The sequence below is a fragment of the Saccopteryx leptura genome, chromosome 4, assembly GCF_036850995.1.
Source record: "Saccopteryx leptura isolate mSacLep1 chromosome 4, mSacLep1_pri_phased_curated, whole genome shotgun sequence".
NCBI classification, from domain to species: Eukaryota; Metazoa; Chordata; class Mammalia; order Chiroptera; family Emballonuridae; genus Saccopteryx; species Saccopteryx leptura.
Genome location: NC_089506.1, coordinates 72429275 through 72449163, shown reverse-complemented (window position 1 = coordinate 72449163; position 19889 = coordinate 72429275). Strand labels below are relative to the sequence as shown.

At 34.8% G+C, this 19889-nt stretch overlaps 1 protein-coding gene across 16 annotated transcripts in view; it reads right to left on the bottom strand.

Moving 5' to 3' along the window:
- MYCBP2 (MYC binding protein 2) overlaps nucleotides 1–19889 on the bottom strand; it is a 334178-nt gene that overhangs the window by 168233 nt on the left and 146056 nt on the right. For all 16 annotated transcript variants that reach the window (XM_066380737.1, XM_066380743.1, XM_066380736.1 and 13 more), the window contains 7 exons: nucleotides 19668–19793; nucleotides 19449–19576; nucleotides 10844–10935; nucleotides 7744–7878; nucleotides 6237–6320; nucleotides 3461–3557; nucleotides 620–812 (listed from right to left, as the gene is read on the bottom strand). In XM_066380737.1, the coding sequence (XP_066236834.1) occupies nucleotides 620–812; nucleotides 3461–3557; nucleotides 6237–6320; nucleotides 7744–7878; nucleotides 10844–10935; nucleotides 19449–19576; nucleotides 19668–19793 (855 nt within the window). The remainder of the gene's footprint in view (nucleotides 1–619; nucleotides 813–3460; nucleotides 3558–6236; nucleotides 6321–7743; nucleotides 7879–10843; nucleotides 10936–19448; nucleotides 19577–19667; nucleotides 19794–19889) is intronic.

The following is a 19889-nucleotide window of genomic DNA, read 5'->3' as shown; positions in this document are numbered from 1 at the left end:
GAAACAAATTAGATAAAGTGTGGTCCAAAATTATTTCTTTTTAAAATCTGAACAGAAAAACAAGCAAAACAAAACACTGGCATCAGCATGCAAGTCCAAATAAGTTGTTCAAAATATTTTTATTTAACAGAATCTGTTTAAAGTAACACTTTACTAGAGTATTTTAGTCTAATATGACTTTTTGTTTTCAGAATGACATAATGTATATATTTTACTCTTTATAAGTCAATAAATAAGCATCACATAACAAGCTGAAAACGTCCTACATTGTGGATGGATCATGAGAATTCTTGTGTTTTCTGTTCTAAGGCTTGTGTCCAATTATGAGAATTTTTGGTTTTTCATTGTTGTCATTTAGAGAGAAACAATGTAACGAAAAACGCATTCACTCAAGTTAAAAATTACAAAAGGAATTAAGAGTGATTAGTCTCTTGTCATTAGTAATAAAAATAATTTATCTGGCCACCGGGTAAAGCTAACAATAAAACTACTGGTCTGCAATGTGTTAAGAAGCATGTTAAAGGCAGATGGGGATAATAAACTCTTGGCTATCCCCATATAAACCCTCTCAATTCTCAAATATTTTCTCCCCTAATGTCATTTAAAAAATGAATCATACCTGACACTGGGTAAATTTCACAAGTATAGACACGCAATAACCTCAGACAACAGGTACCGACAAAGCGTAATCTCTCCAAATCTAGAAGTGTAGCAGTGAACTGGAATCCTTTTAATCCTCTAAGTTCTTCAACTCCTAAAACTAAGGTGGTCCAGCTCCAGTGAAGAATACTTAACAATGACTCAAAACAATCCTAATCCAGAACATAAAGAAAGAGATAACAATTAGATCAAATGACATCATAGGTTGAAACAAATGGAAAGATGACAATCAACTTCAAAACTTTATCTTGAAGTTTCTTACTGAGTCTTCGTAGGCCAAATAACAGACATTTTATTAGTCCATTCATTAAACTGGCTTTAGAAGAATCTCTAAAGCTTGACAAAAATGGTAGTTATGTATTTAAAAAACAATATTCTTCAGTATTTACGTATTTAAAAACACATTTTTAAGGTTCTTAACTACTAACCAATTTTGTTTATTATAGAAGGAAAAAAACACTTATAAATGTATGTTTACTTGAAAGAAAAATAAAACTGTTATTAATGTGCAAATAAACCAAAAGTATTTTAAACACTTGAATAATATTTGAATTTAATAAAGTATTTTAGCATAACAGTGATATTAAAAAACTTATTTTATATCAACATATAAAACTTTACAGTACAAATTAAGCCAACTCTTAATGAGCAAGTTAAAAGAAGATAAAAATTGACTCAAAAAATACTAAAAAAAATTCTTATTCAGATTTTTTAAAATTCTAAAATTAGGGTTTACAGGGGTGAGAAGCCCTGTAGTTATAGCTGGTTTATAGGTTTTATCATGCTTACATAATGAGAGATAATAGATGAATCTTAAAGCAAAGCACTTATTCCCTCATTCCCACCAAATTCTAGTTCTCTGGTATATATTATCAAGAATAAGAGTTCAGAGCTTTATTTTTTAAAGAAATGATTGAATAAGTTTTCTATATAAAGATTACAGTTATCTAATTACCACAAAGCCACTTAGACATAATTATAAAAAAATAATAAGCACAGAAAAAAGAGGTAACTAAAAAAGAAACAACAGAATCAAAGATACTTATTTGGATCAAAAGATAGCAAAATGATCTTAACACTATAAAAATCCAAGTTATCAAGAAGCCAAAATTCTTGTAGTTTCATATTCAAAGCTCATTCTCTAAGAACTGCCACAGCTCTTTTAAAAGGCCAATTTGGTATAATAAACCAAAATTTAAATAAACACACTTCCAGTAGAAATACTGACATAAGTACATAAGTAATCAGAGACAAATATATATGGATATAAAAGTAAAATTTAGAAACAAACAGTTCTCTGCTAGGAATAGAGCTGAATAAATTAGAACACAGTGGGTCCTCAAATAATGCCTTTTCTACTTGACATCATTTTAATGATGAGGTATGTAGGAGCTAACACTTGTTTATATAAATTAGCCTATGGTAAATTGGTTTTATTATATACCATTTAGCGTATGGTGCAGAACCTATCAATGATGTTAAGACTTACTATATAACCATTTATGGAATATGATGCAAACATTAGAAAAAATCGAAATAGGGCTAAATGTACTAATGTGGAATATGTCCCCAGTGTGTACTAGAGAAAATAATTTTTTTTCACAGAGACAGAGAGAGGAACAAAGAAACATCAATTCTTCCTTGTGGCACTTTAGTTGTTCATCGATTGCTTTCTCATATGTGCCTTGACCAGGGGGGCTACAGCAGAGTTAGTAACCCCTTGCTCAAGCCAGTGACTTTGGGCTTCAAGCCAGTGACCTTTGGGCTCAAGCTGGCGACCTTGGGGTTTTGAACCTGGGTCCTCTGTGTCCCAGTTCAACACTATCCACTGAACTACCGCCTGGTTAGACTATACTAGAAAATTTTGAAAAACAATGATTCAAAACTTGAAGTATGATCAAACACAAATAAAAAGGTTCACATCATACTGTATATACAAACCAATAAATGTGTATATGAATAAAAAAATACTCCAGAAGAAAATACAGCAACATGTAAATGGTAGTTTCATATAGTACTAACTGGGTAATGGGGAAAAAAAACTTTAATATATGTTTAGTTTGGTTTTATCGCTACTCTACCCTACTCCCTACCAGAGACATGTATTAATTTTGTGTTTCAAAAAACTAATAAAAAGGGAAAAAGCATTTCTCTTTGCTTTTTACTAATAGGACAGACTACCAGCTACATTAATAAATCACATTCATATAGTACCTTATAATTTGAAAAGAATTTCTGTATCCCTGTCATTAAAAATTCAAAATGACGCTATGATATAGTTTATGTAGTTAAATTGCATAAGCATCCTTATCTAATAAGTGAAAGAGCAAGACTTCCTGAGCAAGACTACCATGATACTTTAATTATATCATGGTGACTTTCCATTCTTCAGAGATAGTCCCAAAAGCTTGTTGAATCTTTAAATGTAGAATGGTGATGTCAAGTGAGACTCCATCTATTTATAGTTCCTAAAGCATTATAATAACATTTTCTGGTCAACACCACCCCTAAGTTTTCCATCACTGTCTAACTCTTTCAGCATATCTATTCATACACAACTTATTAAAAAATTCACCAGTTATGTCAGAAATAGCAAGGTATGTTAAAATCATTCACGATTTCTATTTTCCTATTATTTAAAGTGTGTATCCTTGGGCCTGGAATGTCAATGCTAATACAAAAACAAATTGGAGTTCACAAAGCTATGCTGAAATAAAGTCTTAGAAGAGTGGGAAAATGATAAACATCAAATAAAACTGAGCACTGTATAGAAAAACTGAAATTTAAAAAATTGGCTTACCACTGAGACAGTTCTTGCAAAAGATCTCTTTAAAATGTGTACAGGTTCACTGGTTTGCTGTTTGCCTTTTGATGCACTGCCATCACTGGTTGGAAGTCTGAAGGTAGCAGACACATATAAATTTAGGCTGGAAGGCCAATGACATTTTTCCTTTCAAAATATACATTTTTGTAACAGTGAAATAATGAAATTATACATTTAAATATTTTTGTTGGGTGAAATGCCAAAATGGGGCTTCTAAGGAACATTGTCCAATTTATTTTGTCATTTATTTAAATCCCACCTTTGTAAGACTGGATAGTAGTGAATCTCTTACTAGACAACATATATAACTTACATTCTGTATTAATGCTACTATTAAATTCTACTCTTTAAAATTTATTCAACAAGTGTACCCAGGAGTAGTCCAAGCAACTTATATTCATAACGCTACATATTATAAATTTAACTATAATTGAGAGCATAAAAACAAACAAATATCACTTCTTGGGAAAAGTGATGTTTATACATATCCAGATTCTTAAAATGATTTCTAGAAAGGAAGATATAGAATCACTGTTTGAGAAGTATTTCCTTTGATTTTTACTTCTTAAAGTAAGAATGGCACTTTGAGTGAGGGTTTACATCTATTTGCATACTTTATTCTAAAAATTACTGCAGTAATCTTTTAGAAGTAAATGGATATTAGCATATGCTTTCATATGTCTCAATTACAGTAAAGTACTACAAATTTTTAAATAAAGGGTCAAAATAATATATAAATATTATACATAAGTCAAGTTATTATTTGAGTTTTCAAGTAAATGTGAAAAACTTTCATCAGCATGGAATTTTCCAATTCATTTCATCACAAGATGAACAAGAAAACATAAGACTGCAGCAAATTAATCAGGCCTACACCAAAGCCTCTTTCTAACGCCTTGATTTCATTTCTCTAAGACAAATTGTATTAGTTTATAACATTCAGAAACTATATTTCTGGTATATATACCAGAAACTGGTAATATAATCAACACAGATTAAAGATCAGGGTGGGATATATATAGTCAAATAATTTTTGATAAAGGGGCCAACAACACACAATGGAGAAAAGAAAGCCTCTTCAACAAATGGTGCTGGGAAAACTGGAAAGCCACATGCAAAAGAATGAAACTGGACTACAGTCTCTCCCCCTGTACAAAAATTAACTCAAAATGGATCAAAGATCTAAACATAAGACCTGAAACAATAAAGTACATAGAGAAGACATAGGTACTCAACTCATGGACCTGGGTTTTAAAGAGCATTTTATGAATTTGACTCCACAGGCAAGAGAAGTGAAGGCAAAAATTAATGAATGGGACTACATCAGACTAAGAAGTTTTTGCTCAGCAAGAGAAACTGATAACAAAATAAACAGAAAGCCAACTAAATGGGAAATGATATTTTCAAACAACAGCTCAGATAAGGGCCTAATATCCAAAATATACAAAGAACTCATAAAACTCAACAACAAACAAACAAACAATCCAATAAAAAAATGGGAAGAGGATATGAACAGACACTTCTCCCAGGAAGAAATACAAATGGCCAACAGATATATGAAAAGATGCTCATCTTCTTTAGCTATTAGAGAAATGAAAATCAAAACGGCAATGAGATACCACCTCACACCTGTTCGATTAGCTATTATTAGCAAGACAGGTAATAGCAAATGTTGGAGAGGCTGTGGAGAAAAAGGAACCCTCATACACTGTTGGTGGGAATGTAAAGTAGTACAACCATTATGGAAGAAAGTATGGTGGTTCCTCAAAAAACTGAAAATAGAACTACCTTATGACCCAGCAATCCCTCTACTGGGTATATACCCCAAAAACTCAGAAACATTGATACGTAAAGACACATGCAGCCCCATGTTTATTGCAGCATTGTTCACAGTGGCCAGGACATGGAAACAACCAAAAATCCCGTCAATAGATGACTGGATAAAGAAGATGTGGCACATATACACTATGGAATACTACTTAGCCATAAGAAATGATAACATCAGAACATTTACAGCAAAATGGTAGGATCTTGATAACATGATACGAAGCGAAATAAGTAAATCAGAAAAAACCAGGAACAACTGCATTATTCCATACGTAGGTGGGACATAAAAGTGAAACTAAGAGACATTGATAAGAGTGTGGCGGTTATGGGGGGGAGGGGGGAATGGGAGAGGGAAAGGGGGTGGGAAGGGGCACAAAGAAAACAAGATAGAAGGTGACAGAGGACAATATGACTTTGGGTGATGGGTATGCAACATAATTGAACGACAAGATAACCTGGACTTGTTATCTTTGAATATATGTATCCTGATTTATTGATCTCACCCCATTAAAAAAATAAAATTATTAATTAAAAAAAAAATCAGGGTGGGGCAAAAGTCAGTTAACAATTGCTCGTATGGAAAACAATACAATAATTAAAAAGTATAATAATAAACTTTGTGTTTTGCATATTAACAACTGTAAGCCTACTTTTGCCCCAACCTATACAAGCCATTAATATACTGTAATTGGCATAATACAGATAATCTGAGTCTTGAGGTAATGTTTAAAATTAATCTTGATGTAGAAAATGGGTAAAAATATACAAACATTAAATGATTTTGTTAAATACAGCTATATTTCTACTAGATTATAATTTGCTGAATGCTTCAAATAATTTCTCACTTTTTAAATCATAGTGTATAGTGATCCTAGTTAATTATAGCAAAAAGTAAACATTATTTAACTATAAACATGCTAAATACCTGTATAATAATTGAGGTATCTGACCAGCATTAACATCTGTACCATTATTTGATTTCTTTGAACTCTTAAATTGGAAAACAACCCTAAAGAAGAGAAAATATAACAATGACACCAAAACCAACGTGGTTCAGGATTCACTGAAAAAATAAGTAATTTAACAATCATGTTTTCAAATATGTTAATGAACTGACATACATTCTTTAAGAAAAAGAAATACAAATAAAAATATATTGTTCTGATTTTAATACTAGCTCTGAATTGCTTAATCAATAAAATGAAGAAACTGAACCTGGTCAGGAACTACTAGGTGAAGAGCTGTCCTGTCCCTCCTAGCTCAACTTTAACCAGATTAAGAAGCTTTTAACAAAATATTTCAATTTACAAACAGTTTAAAAGCTGATTAATTAGATACACTATAAACTTTCGCTTCAAAATGCTATGATATTCCAAGGTTGAACTGTATTTGGGAACCGTACAGTCTAGGATCTCCCCAGTTCCATCCAGCACACAGTCTTACAGTAAGTCCAAAAGGACACATACAGTAAGACTTAATTTTTCTGCAGTCTTCTACTTGAATGTTCAGCAACATGAAATTCACCTGATAAGTTAGTCTATTCTTTTTTTAGTTAGCTCTGTTTTGAGTTAAACAAAATTACTTGAAATATGCTATTATATAACATTTATTTAACTATTATAACTATTACACAACATTTAAAATAGTTCATGCTAAAATACAATAAAAAATAAATTGTAATTCCCTTAGAATTGATGGTTCTTCAAACACATGAATCAGAGCACAGAGTAGGTTGGTTTTAGAGCTATACCAAACCCTCTTTCTAACACCTTGATTTCCTTCTTTTCTAACGCCTCAAATCTCCAGGTCCAGATTTGAGTCTACCACACAGTAACCAAATGACTTGAAGCAAATAATTCTACCTTTTGTCTCTCTATTCCCCAGTGTAATATGTGGATAGCAACTGCTTCACAAAGTTGTTGAGGGCATCAAATGAGAAAATATATATAAAGGTGTTTCTGAAACTGGAAAGAATTCTATGCATGAAATCTAAATAGTAAAATTACCCCAATATTTTAAGACTATACCAATTCATATTGGTGAAGCTTAAAATTTATAAACTATTTTCACAAGCACTGTCAAATGTTATAGCAAGTTTATATTTCTATTTTTACTGTTTCCAAACTCCTCACTATCACTATCACTTTCCCTATACAATTTCTAATTTGGTTACAAGCTTTTAAACAATGTAATACCCAGAAATAGATACAAATGCCACCTAACAAGAGCAAAGAATTAAAGTTCTATTATCTCTCTTTTCTGTCTAGATTTTAATTTGGCACGAGATTATATGAATCTAATTTTAGCAGTAATTTTATGATCTAGCCTTACCAAGATTTTTATTCTACTAAAAAAACCTCTTGAGATTTCTAAACAATATTCAACTGCCAGAAATGAGAGATGCTTAACTAACACTTGAACATTTTGCTTACCCATCATCTGTGGTAATAGAAGCTTGTCCGTGAGATCCACAGTCACTGCTCGGCCCTGACACTCGAGCCCAGGCTACATACCACCATCCAGCTTGCAGTAGAACGGGTTCATCAAACATCATTGCATATTTTTCTCTGAGAAAAAAAAATCAGTGAGTCAAAACCCAATGCCTTTACATTTCTGTTACATACATTTATTTTTAAAATTCTTTATAAACAAAACATAAAGTCCACTGTATCATAAGATTATTGTCAAACAATATTAAAAATTCTCTATTTAAAAAGGTCTAGCGCAGCGGTTCTCAACCTGTGGGTCACGACCCCGGCGGCGTCAAACAACCAAAACACAGGGGTTGCCTAAAGCCATCGGAAATACATATTTTATTTAAAAATGTATTGTATAATAAATATGTATTTTCCAATGGCTTTAAGCAACCCCTGTTTAAAAATGTATTGTATAATAAATATGTATTTTCCGATGGCTTTAGGCTACCCCTGTGTTTAAAAATGTATTGTATAATAAATATGTATTTTCCGATGGCTTTAGGCGACCCCTGTGTTTTGGTCGTTTGACCCCCGCCGGGGTCGTGACCCACAGGTTGAGAACCGCTGGTCTAGCAAGAACACAACTAATATTTATTTTTGTTATGGTGATGGTATTACATTTCTTCACCCTCCATCTTTAATTCTAAGACTTACTTAAATATTGTAAAACTTTCATATTAAAATAAGACCAGGCCCTGGCCGGTTGGCTCAGTGGTAGAGCATCAGCCTGGCGTGTAGAGGTCCCGGGTTCGATTCCCGGCCAGGGCACACAGGAGAAGCGCCCATCTGCTTCTCCACCCTCCCCCTCTCCTTCCTTTCTGTCTCTCTCTTCCCCTCCGGCAGCCTAGGTTCCATTGGAGCAAAGATGGCCCAGGCGCTGGGGATGGCTCCTTGGCCTCTGCCCCAGGCGACAGAGCGACGCCCCGGAGGGGCAAAGCATCGCCCCCTGGTGGGCAGAGCATCGCCCCCTGGTGGGCGTGCCGGGTGGATCCCGGTAGGGCGCATGCGGGAGTCTGTCTGACGGTCTCTCCCCGTTTCCAGCTTCAGAAAAATGAAAAAAAAAAAAGAAAAAAAAAAAAAAAAAAAAAAAAAGAACCAGGCTCTGGAATGAGATTCCGTGAGTTCAAAGCCCAGCTTTGTTACTTGCTAGCTGTGTAGCCTCCAGCGAGTTACCACATCCTCTCTACAATTCAGTTTCTTCATGTAAAATCGGGATGAAAATAATGTCTACCTCATAAATCACTTCTGAAAATTGAGTTAATTCCAATACAGTGTTTGGAACTGTGTCTGTCACACAATAACTACAAAAACGTTTACTGAATTAAGAGAGATAGGAATTTAAATAAATAAGGTAACTGATACACATAGATGCAAATTACAAAGTTCTAGGTAACAAAGTGGAACAAATGTGGATTGCCTATAGCTGGAATAGAGAAAGGATGTCATGAGGGTTTGTAGGGGTATAAAAGTACAAAAGGGGGTCTGAAAAGGGTAAGGTGTCATTTAGGTCATAGTATTAAGGTAGCTACAGAAGAATATTAAATAAAAAGTTATAGAAGATGCTGTAAAAAATTATGGATGTCCTTTAGTGCTAGCCTTAGGATTCTGGGCTTTGTTAATAGGAAAATGAAGAAAATCTAGATGACTGTCTGTACAAAGTCATACATTATATAACTGACTCATAATCATAAGCGTAAAAATAAATGCTAAATGACAATGGTATCTTAAGACTTTAATTAAAATTAGTCAACTTTCCCAAAATTTCTCTAATCTTCGTTTGTATACAACATAAAAAAATTACTCAATAAGTCACTGGTTGGCTCAGCGGTAGAGCATCAGCCTGGCGTGTGCAGGTCCCAGGTTCGATTCCCGGTCAGGACACACAGAAGCGCCCATCTCCTTCTCCACCCTTCCCCATCTCCTTTCTCTCTCTCTCTCTCTTCCCCTCCTGCAACCAAGGCTCCACTGGAGCAAAGTTGGCCTGGGTGCTGAGGACAGCGCAATGGCCTCTGCCTCAGGCGCTGGAATGGCTCCATCCGCTATGGAGCAACACCCTGGATGGGCAGAGCATCGCCCCCTGGTGGACAGGCCTGATGGATACCAGTTGGGCGCATGCGGGAGTCTGTCTATCTCCTCTGTTTAACTTCGGAGACACACACACACACACACACACACACACACACACACACGAAGTATCTCCTGATATTGGTTAATGCCTAACGTGAAGAAATGATCAAAATTTTCTTTAGGTTTACTATTTTGTTCTTAAAAATATTTATCTGCTAAAAATAAATTCAATGCCTTATTACCATTTTTAAAAATGTAGATTTTCAATAACAAAAAGATTATGTTCACCAAAGTTTTCTTAACATAGTTCTCAGTAGGAAGTACAGTGTGCTATTATTAAAATCAATCTATTCACTTTTCTCATCATAATATTCCCTGATTCAAATCACTAATCTGTCATAACACAGAGTTAAGTAATTCTCAGAATTACACAGAGAGTATAGATAAAAGCTAAGTCTCTTCTTACTTCGTGAATCTTCATAAATAAACATTCTGATTCTGGTAACCTCTTAAGAGGTTTCAGTCAAGCTGGTTACCTCCCTCGTCCCCCAAGTGTGTTATAATCAAGCAGATACTATAGGTATGATGCTAGCATATACATTTGATATGAATTATGGCCCACCATGACTATCTGACACTATATATATAATGTTAGATAGTAAATAGCTGTATCATATCAATAGAACACTAGCATATTAGATGTTTTTTAAACAATGCATAAAAGTGTACAATATATGTATAAAGTATTTCCATCTTAATTTAGATTTAGAAATAGCTAATTTATCTTGTAAAATACAAACATGAAGAATACTAGTTTTAATGCAGTATTGCTAAATGCAACACTTTACCTAATATATAATTTAATTTCTCATGTCTGATCACAAGATTATTTAAAACTTCCTTTTTTAAATTATGTTTATTCATTTATAATGAATTTTTCATATTAAGTATTTGTAAGGATGACACTGAATAATGAAGAAATCATTACCTAGCAGCACAGTCATAAGCCAACACATCAGTTTCTGCAAGAAGGTCTCCATCAGTTTCATGATCTCCTCCATCAGGACCCAACTCAAACAGCTAGGAAAAGGAGAAAACATTGTTGTGCCCATGTATATCTGCTTTAGTCATGTAAATCTGCTGAATAATATGTTCATAATTTTGCATGTGTCAGTACACATGCACTGGACACTCAAAATGTTAGAAATTTGAACACCTGCTTTTAAAATGTTAAATGAAATATACAAATATATATATATTTATATATATTTTTTTAATCAAGAAACACATAGACTGTTTTATGGTCTATATTAATCTAAGTTTTCCTTCTATTTATATCAAATACTCCAAATATAAATATCCAAAGGAGAGATGTGTATGCATTTGAAGGAAAGAAAACCAAAGTATTTATGTAAGTTTGAATCTTGCTTCAACATTTACTAGCTGTGAGATCCTAGGGTTCAGTTTCCTTACTCATAAAAAAAGAGATGAATACACTACTTCAATAATAAATGTGAGAACTAGTCTGACCAGGCAGTGGTGCAGTGTATAGAGTGTCGGACTGGGATGCAGAGAACCCGGGTTCGAAACCCCAAGGTTGATGGCTTGAGAGTGGCGGACTCATCCAACTTGAGTGCAGGCTCACCAGCTTGAGCGCCAGGTTGGAGGCTTGAGGGTGGGCTCACAGACATGACCCATGGTCGCTGGCTTGAGCCCAAAGGTCACTAGCTTGAGTAAGGGGTCACTCTCTCCGTTATAGCCCTCCCATCCCCTTCCAGCCCCCGGTCAAGGCACATATGAGAAAGCAGTCAATGAACTAAGGAGGTGCAATGAAGGATTGATGCTTCTCATCTCTCTCCCTTCCTGTCTCTCCCTATCTGGCCCTCTGTCTCAGTGATAAATAAATAAATAAATAAATAAATAAATAAATAAATAAATAAATAAATAGATAGATAGATAAATAAAATTAAATGGAATACCATATTACCACATGTATAAAACGCTCTGAAATTTGAAAAAAAATGTATTACATAAAGTTATTGAATTCAAGTTTTATTCATCACAAAATTCATACAACTCCTCACCACTGTCAAAACTCCCATACATTAGCTCATCCTCATCTGTGTCTGATGACAAATCACTGTCTTCATATATTGCCTTGTCCTCAGTTCCATCTATGGCATTTGAAATGCCACACTTCTTAAATGACTTGACAACAATCTCAATTGTGATATTATCTCAGGATCTTTTCACACAGGTACAAACCTCTCCTATACTTGGTTTCTTCACTCTTCTTGCTGGTGTCAAATTGTCCCCAGAACACTTCATCCATTGGTCCCATTCGTCTCTTATGGCATCTTTGAAGGGTTTGTTAATGCTGACATCAAATGATTGGAGCTGGGATGTCAAGCCTCCAGGTACGACAGCAAGTTTTGGGTTTTGTTCTGCAGCAATCTTTGTGCTTTTTTTATGTGTGCTCTGAACTGACCAAGCACCAATAAGGCAGGTTTGCTAAGAGCCCACCTGGTCTCCTTCTCCAAACTTTCTCAAACCAGAGCTTCAACCATCCTGATCCATCCAATCCTCACGGACAATCACTCCTCAAGGAATGTCTTCTTTTGGCATTGTTTTGCCTTTGAAAATCAGAAGAGGAGGCAGCTTGGTTCTGTCGGTACAACAAGCTGGAACAAATGCATAATGGCTCTTTTCATGTCCACTTGTCTTCACAGCTATAGTCTTCACCCTCTTTGTTATCAACAGTTCTGTTACTTGGGACATTAAATTGAAGGGGGACTTCGTCCATATTTGCAATCTGTACCAACTCAAACTGATGTGTCTTCTGACATTGAATGACAAAATGATAAAATTCAAGGACCTTTGGCTCATAGCTTTCAGACATCTTTTGGGAAAGTCTGGTGAGTGTACACATGTTTAGTCTATTTTGTTTCATGAACCTGAAACACCAACTGTGTCCTCCTCTGAAATCAGTAACTTCCTTTTCATCAGCAATTCTTCTTGCCTCATGCTGAACCAATTTTGAGGACACAGGAATTCCAACTGCCCTTTGCTCTTCAATCCATATCTTTTATTTCCTCTCTAAATCAGGCCATTTGCTGACTTGCCTCTCATGGGCTTTTTCTGCTGTCGCGTTTTCAGTAGGGTTTCTTCCCGTAGCCAGTCTCAGATTGATTTCTCAGTTGGAGGAGAACCAAACTTACATTCAGCAGCACGACTTCCATTCACTTTTGCAAACTGGATCCCTTTTAATTTGAATTCAGCACTGTAAGAAAATCTTTTCTGAGCCATTATTGGGTAGAATGTGGCAAAACATAACCCTATACTGGTAACAAGTACGAAATAATGAGCACAAGGACAATAAGCACGAAAAAGTAGAAAATGCAAGTAAAAAAAGGAAACTATAACCACTGTATAAGACGCAAGCAGTTTTTAGACCCCAAATTTTTCAAAAAAAAGGGTGTGTCTTATACATGGGGAAATATGGTACATCACTGAACTTCTTTCTCCATTTTGACTTTGAATCAAGACATCCTAAAATAACCATTTCAAAGCAGGTGCTCTGAAGTGAGCCAAAACTAAAACTACTGGTTTTCTTATCAACATTTAGATGAAAGTTTTCCTTAATCATTACACTTCATCCCTACTCTCTATATAATCCAGGACCTTAAAATTTTTACTTTTTTCATTTCTATATTTTCTGAATTTCTTTAGCATATGTATTCTAATTTAACTAGAATTAAGCAAATATTTTTTGAAGTTTGTCCATTCTGGCTTTTCCCTATGAGAAGTGTCTTCAAAAACCATCAAAATAAGTGAGTTTTAACATATTAATAAAATGAATATAGAAGGAAAGAACTTCAACACAATAAACGCCATATATGACAAAATCTCAGCTAATATCATACGAAAGTAAATAAATGAAAGCTTTGCCTCTAAGATCAACAACAAAACAAGATGTCCATTCTCACCACTCTTATTCAACATAGTACTGGAAGTCCTAGACAGAGCAAGCAGGCAAGAGAAAGAAATAAAAGGCATCCAAATTAGGAAATAAGAAGTAAAACTGTCACTTTTTACAGAAGACATGATTCTTTATATAAAAAACCCTGAAGACTGCATCAAAAAACTATTAGAAATAATAAGCAAATACAGTAAATTTTCAGGATACAAAATTAATGTATAAAAATCCACTGTATTCCTATGTACCAACAATGAAATTTCAGGAAAAAAAAATCCAAAAAAATTTCCTTTTCAAATGCAACAAAAAGAATAACTAGAAATAAACTTAATAAAGGATGTGAAAGACCTATATAACTGAAAATTACAAAGCATTATTAAAAAAGACTGAGCCTGACCAGTGGTGGTACAGTAGACAAGAGTGTTGACCTGGTACGCTGCAGTGGAAACCCCTAGGTTGCCTGCTTGAGTGCAGGCTCATCCAGCTTGAGCACAGGGTCGTTGACTTGAGCATAGAATCATCAACATGATCCCATGGTCGCTGGCTTGAGCCCAAAGGTCACTGGCTTGAAGCCCAAAGCCGCTGGCTTGAACAAGGGGTCACTGGCTCAGCTGGAGCACTCCCCTATCCCCCTGCCTCATCAAGGTGCAAATGAGAAGCAAAATCAATAAAAAACTGAAGTGATGCAACTAAGAGTTGATGCTTCTCATCTTTGTCCCCTTCCTGTCTGTCTCTCTCGCAAAACATAAAATAATTAAAAAAATAAAGACTGAAAAAGACACAATGAAATGGAATAATAGTAATAGTCTATGTTCGTGGATTGAATCAACATAGTTAAAATGTCCATACTCTCCAAAGTGATATACAGATTTAATGCAATCCCTATCAAAATTCCAAGGACATTTATTTTTTAAAAAGCAAAAGAAAATACCACCAGATTTATATAGAACCACAAAAGCCTCCAAATAGCTAAAGCAATCCTGGGGGGGGGGGGGGGGGAGGCAAGGGTATCACACTCCCTAACTTTAAAATGACAATCAAAACAACATGGTATTGGCAGAAATAGACACAGAGAACAATGGAATAGAATTGAGAGCTCAGAGATAAACCTACATGTATATGAGCACATAATTTTCAACAAAGGAACCAAAAATATATAATGAAGAGAAGAAAGCCTCTTCAATAAATGGTGTTTGGAAAATTGGGAAGCCAGATATAAAGAAATGAAACTAGACTACTGTTTGTCCAATATACAAAAACTCAAAATAAATCAAAGATATAAATATAAGACTTGAAACAATAAACAATATAGAAGAAAATATAAGTACTAAACTTATAGACCCTGGTCTTAGAGACAATTTTCTAAATTTGACCCCAAAGGTAAGGGAAGTAAAGGCAAAAATAAATGAATGGGACTATATCAAACTAAAAAGCTTCTGCATAACAAAAAGAAACCAACAAAACAAACAGGCAGCCCACTGAATGGGAGAAGATATTTGCAGACAACAACTCCAACAAGTGGTTAATATCCAAAATATATAAAGAACTCATAAACTCAACACCAAACAAAAATCCAATTAAAAAATGGGCAAAAGACCTGAACAGACACTTCTCCAAGAAGATATACAAATGACCAACAGATATATAAAAAGATGCTCAACTTCACTAGCTATTAGAGACACACAAGTCAAATGAGATACCACCTCACACTGTGTTACACTGGCTATTATCAACAAAACAAGTAATAAGTGTTGGAGAGGTTGTGAAGAAAAAGGAACCTTTATTCACTGTTGGTGAGAATGTCAACTGATACAGCAACTATGAAAAACAGTATGGCAGGTCCTTAAAAAATTTAAGAATAGAGACCACATGACTCAGCAAACCCTTTTCTGAGTATCTACCTGAAAAATACAAAAACATTTACTCACAAGATATATGTTCCCCTATGTTAACATAACAAGATATATGTTCCCCTATGTTGCATCATTATTCATGGTGGCCAAGACATGGAAACAACCCAAGTGTCCTCAATAGATGACTGGATAAAGATGTAATATAAATATACAGTGGACTACTACTCAGTCATAAGAAAAGATGGAATACTGCCATTTGTGGCAATATGGATGGATCTTATGAATATCATGCTAAGTGAAATAAGTTAGAAAAAATTAAGAATTGTATGATTTCATTCATATGCAGGACATAAAACTGAAAGGAACAAATGAACAAGAAAAACTAAAAAACGAAAACTCACAGACACAAACAACAGTATGGTGGTTAGCAGAGGAAAGAGCTATGAGGTCAAATATATGATGACAGAAGATTTTACTTTGGATGGTGGCCATACAATGCAATACAGATGATGTATCAGAGAATTGTACACTTGAAACCTATTTAATCTTATTAACCAATGTCATCTCAATAAATGTAATTTAAATAATGAACTAAGAAAATACCTCCTGAGCACATAGCATTTAATTGATAATTTTCTTGTGAAGCCTGCTATTAAAATTAGGGAACAAACTGACTCTCTCCACTCTTATTCAACATAGTTCTGAAAGCTTTAGCCAAAACAATCAGGCAGAGAAAGAAACAAAAGGCACCCATATTAGGGAAAGAAGAAGTGAAGGTATAAATTTTTGCAGATGACATGATCCTGTATATAGAAAACCCCAAAGACTCCATCAAAAAACTATTAGAAACAATAAACTAATATACAGTAGTAAAGTCAAGGGTACAAAATCAACATACAAAAGTCTATTGCTCTCCTATATGCCAACTATGAAACTTTAGAAAATAATCCCAGAAAGGACAATTCCTTTTACAATTGCAACAAAAAATAAAATATCTAGGAATAAACTTAAAGTATGTGAAGGACCTATATACTGAAAACTACAAAGCATTATTGAAAGAAATTGAAAAAGACAAAATAAAATGGAATAAATTCCATGTTTATAGGTTAAAAGAATCAACATAGTTAAAATGGCCATATTACACAAAGCAATTTACAAATTCAATGCAATTCCCATCAAAATCCCAATGTTATTTTTTAAGAAATAGGACAAAAAATCAACAGGTTTGTATAGAACCATAAAAAGCCCCAAAGAGCCAAAGCAAACCTGAAGAAAAAGAATGAAGCCAAAGGTATTATCCTACCTGACTTCAAATTATACTATCAAGTCATGATAATCAAAACAGCATGGTATTGGTAGAAAAACAGACATACAAACCAACGGAACAGAATCGAGAGCCCAGAAATAAAACCACATATATATGGAAAAATCATCTTTGACAAAGGAGGCAAAAACACACAATGAAAAAAAGGAAGCCTCTTCAATAAATGGTGCTGGGAAAAATGAAAAACCACATGCAAAAGAATGAAACTTGACTCCAGTTTGTCCTCCTGCACAAATATCAATTCAAAATGGATCAAAGACCTAAGTATAAGATCTGAAACAATAAATTACATAGACGAAAACATAGGTACTAAACTCATGGACCTTGGCTGTAGAAAACAATTCATGAATTTGACCCGAAAGGCAAGGGAAATGAAGGCAAAAATAAATGAATGGGGCTATATCAAACTAAAAAGCTTCTGTACAGCAAAAGAAACTGACAACAAAAAAACAGACAGTCAACTAAATGGAAGATGATATTTGCAAACAACAGCTCCAATAAAGGGTTAATATCCAAAATATATAAAGAACTCACACATCAGCAACAAATAAGCAAACAATCCAATGAAAAAATGGGGAGAGGACCTGAACAGACACTTCTTCCAAGAAGATATAAAAATAGCCAACAGATAAGATGAAAAGAGCCTGACCAGGCGGTGGCACAGTGGATAGAGCATTGGCCTGGGATGCTGAGGACCCAGGTTTAAAGCCCCACGGTCATCAGCTTGAGTATGGGCTCATATGGCTTGAGCGCAGCCTCATACGGCTTGAGCGTGGGGTCCCTGGCTTGAGCATGGGATCATAGACATGACCCCATGGTCGCTAGCTTGAGCCCAAAGGTTGCTGGCTTGAAGCCCAAGGTCGCTGGCTTGAGCTGAATATTCCTGGCTTGAGCAAGGCGTCACTGGCTTGGCTGCAGCCCCCCTGGTCAAGGCACATATGAGAAAATAATCAATGATCAACTAATATGTCACAATGAAGAAATGATGCTTCTCATCTCTCTTCCTTCCTATCTGTCCCTATCTCTCCTTCTCTCTGTCTCTCTTGCTGAAAAAAATGATGCTCATCTTCACTAGCTATTAGAGAAATGCAAATCAAAACTAAAATGAGATACCACCTCACACCTGTTAGATTGGCTATTACCAACAGGATAGGTAATAACAAGTGCTGGAGAGACTGCGGAGGAAAAGGAACCCCATTCACTGCTGGTGGGAATGCAAATTAGCACAACCATTTTGGAAGAAAGTATGGTGGTTCCTCAAAAAACTAAGAATAGAACTACCATATGACCCAGCAATCCCTCTACTGAGTACCTACCCCCAAAACTCGAAAACAATGGTACATAAGGACACATGCACCCCCATGTTAATTGCAGCATTGTTCACAGTGTCCAAGACATAGAAATAACCAAAGTGTCCCTCGACAGAGGATTAGATAAAGAATATGTGGTACATATATACAATGGAATACTACTCAGCCATAAGAAATGATGACAGAGTACCACTTACAATAACATGAATGGACCCTGAGAACATTATACTGAGTGAAATAAGTAAATCAGAAAAAGCTAAGAACTGTATGATTTCATGCATAGGTGGGATATAAAACTGAGACTCATGGACATAAATTAAAAGTGAAGTGGTTACCAGGGGGAAGGTATTGTGGGGGAGGGGACATGTGGGGAGTGGGTGGGAGAAAGAGTGCAAGAGGGACAAATATAAGGTGATGGAAAATGATTTTACTTTGGGTGATGGGTATACAACATAATCAATCAAATGCTATGGAAATATTTACCTGAAACCTATGTACTCTACCAATCAATGTCACCCTGTTAAATTAAATTTTCTAAATAAAATTGAAAAAAAAATTAAGGCACTAACTATAGTTTTCTCTCTTATCCCCTTTCTGAGATGAATCAAGTATTGTAAACTTATGACTCTTGATTATTTTTAGTTTGTCTACCAGGGGAATCCATCTCCTAAACTCTATCACTCTGTATCTTTCACCTCTTCTGTAGACCCCAGTTCAGGAGTAATCATATCTGTTTTAATAGTATTTGACATTAAAAATGCTAAAATGTTTCTAAACTACATCAAAATGTCCCTGCATCAAAACAGTTGTGCCTCCTGTCATTTTGGGCTACAAGAAAGTAAGTACATAAAGAAGTACTGCTGTTCCTAGATCACTAGTTTGGCACAAAGGTCTGAGAGAGACTGTTAAAGTCTTTTTCAGTCTAAAATTATTGAAAAATCATCTTTCATTCATTTGCTCCCTTCTTACTTAACTTTTAACTTTTTATCGAGTTACTGATTTACTATTATTGTTAGATTTTGGCAGTTTCAGCTAGTCCTTTTTAAAAGAAAGTAATATATAAAATAATATACTAAGTCAAAACCAACATCTTCAAACAAAAAGGGGAACAGTGTCAATGAACTGCCTACCTTAATTTTAGCAGTATATTCTCCTCTGCCGCCAAACAGACCAAGACCACCAAGTAAAATATCAGTGTCGGCACTAAAACGTATAGCTTCTACTGAATGAGCAGAGTAACCCCAGCCCCCTCCATGACCTAAAAGAAAACAACAGGAGAATTTATGTTTTAAAATATTCATACACATTTCAGTTAGAAGAGAGTATTTTCTAAATGTAAATATACATACTTTCAAACCTGTTCACTACACTATAATCTTCTTTGGAATAAACCTTCATTACTGCTTGAGTCTCCTCTTCTGTACTTGCAACACCCATTTTTAAATCCTGCATAGTTGCCAACGTGTCAAGACAACCTAAAAACAAAGAAGAATTGAGTTCCTTGAAACTACAATTTCCCATATTATTGATTAGATGCTATAATGGATAAATTAAAATAATAAATTACGAGT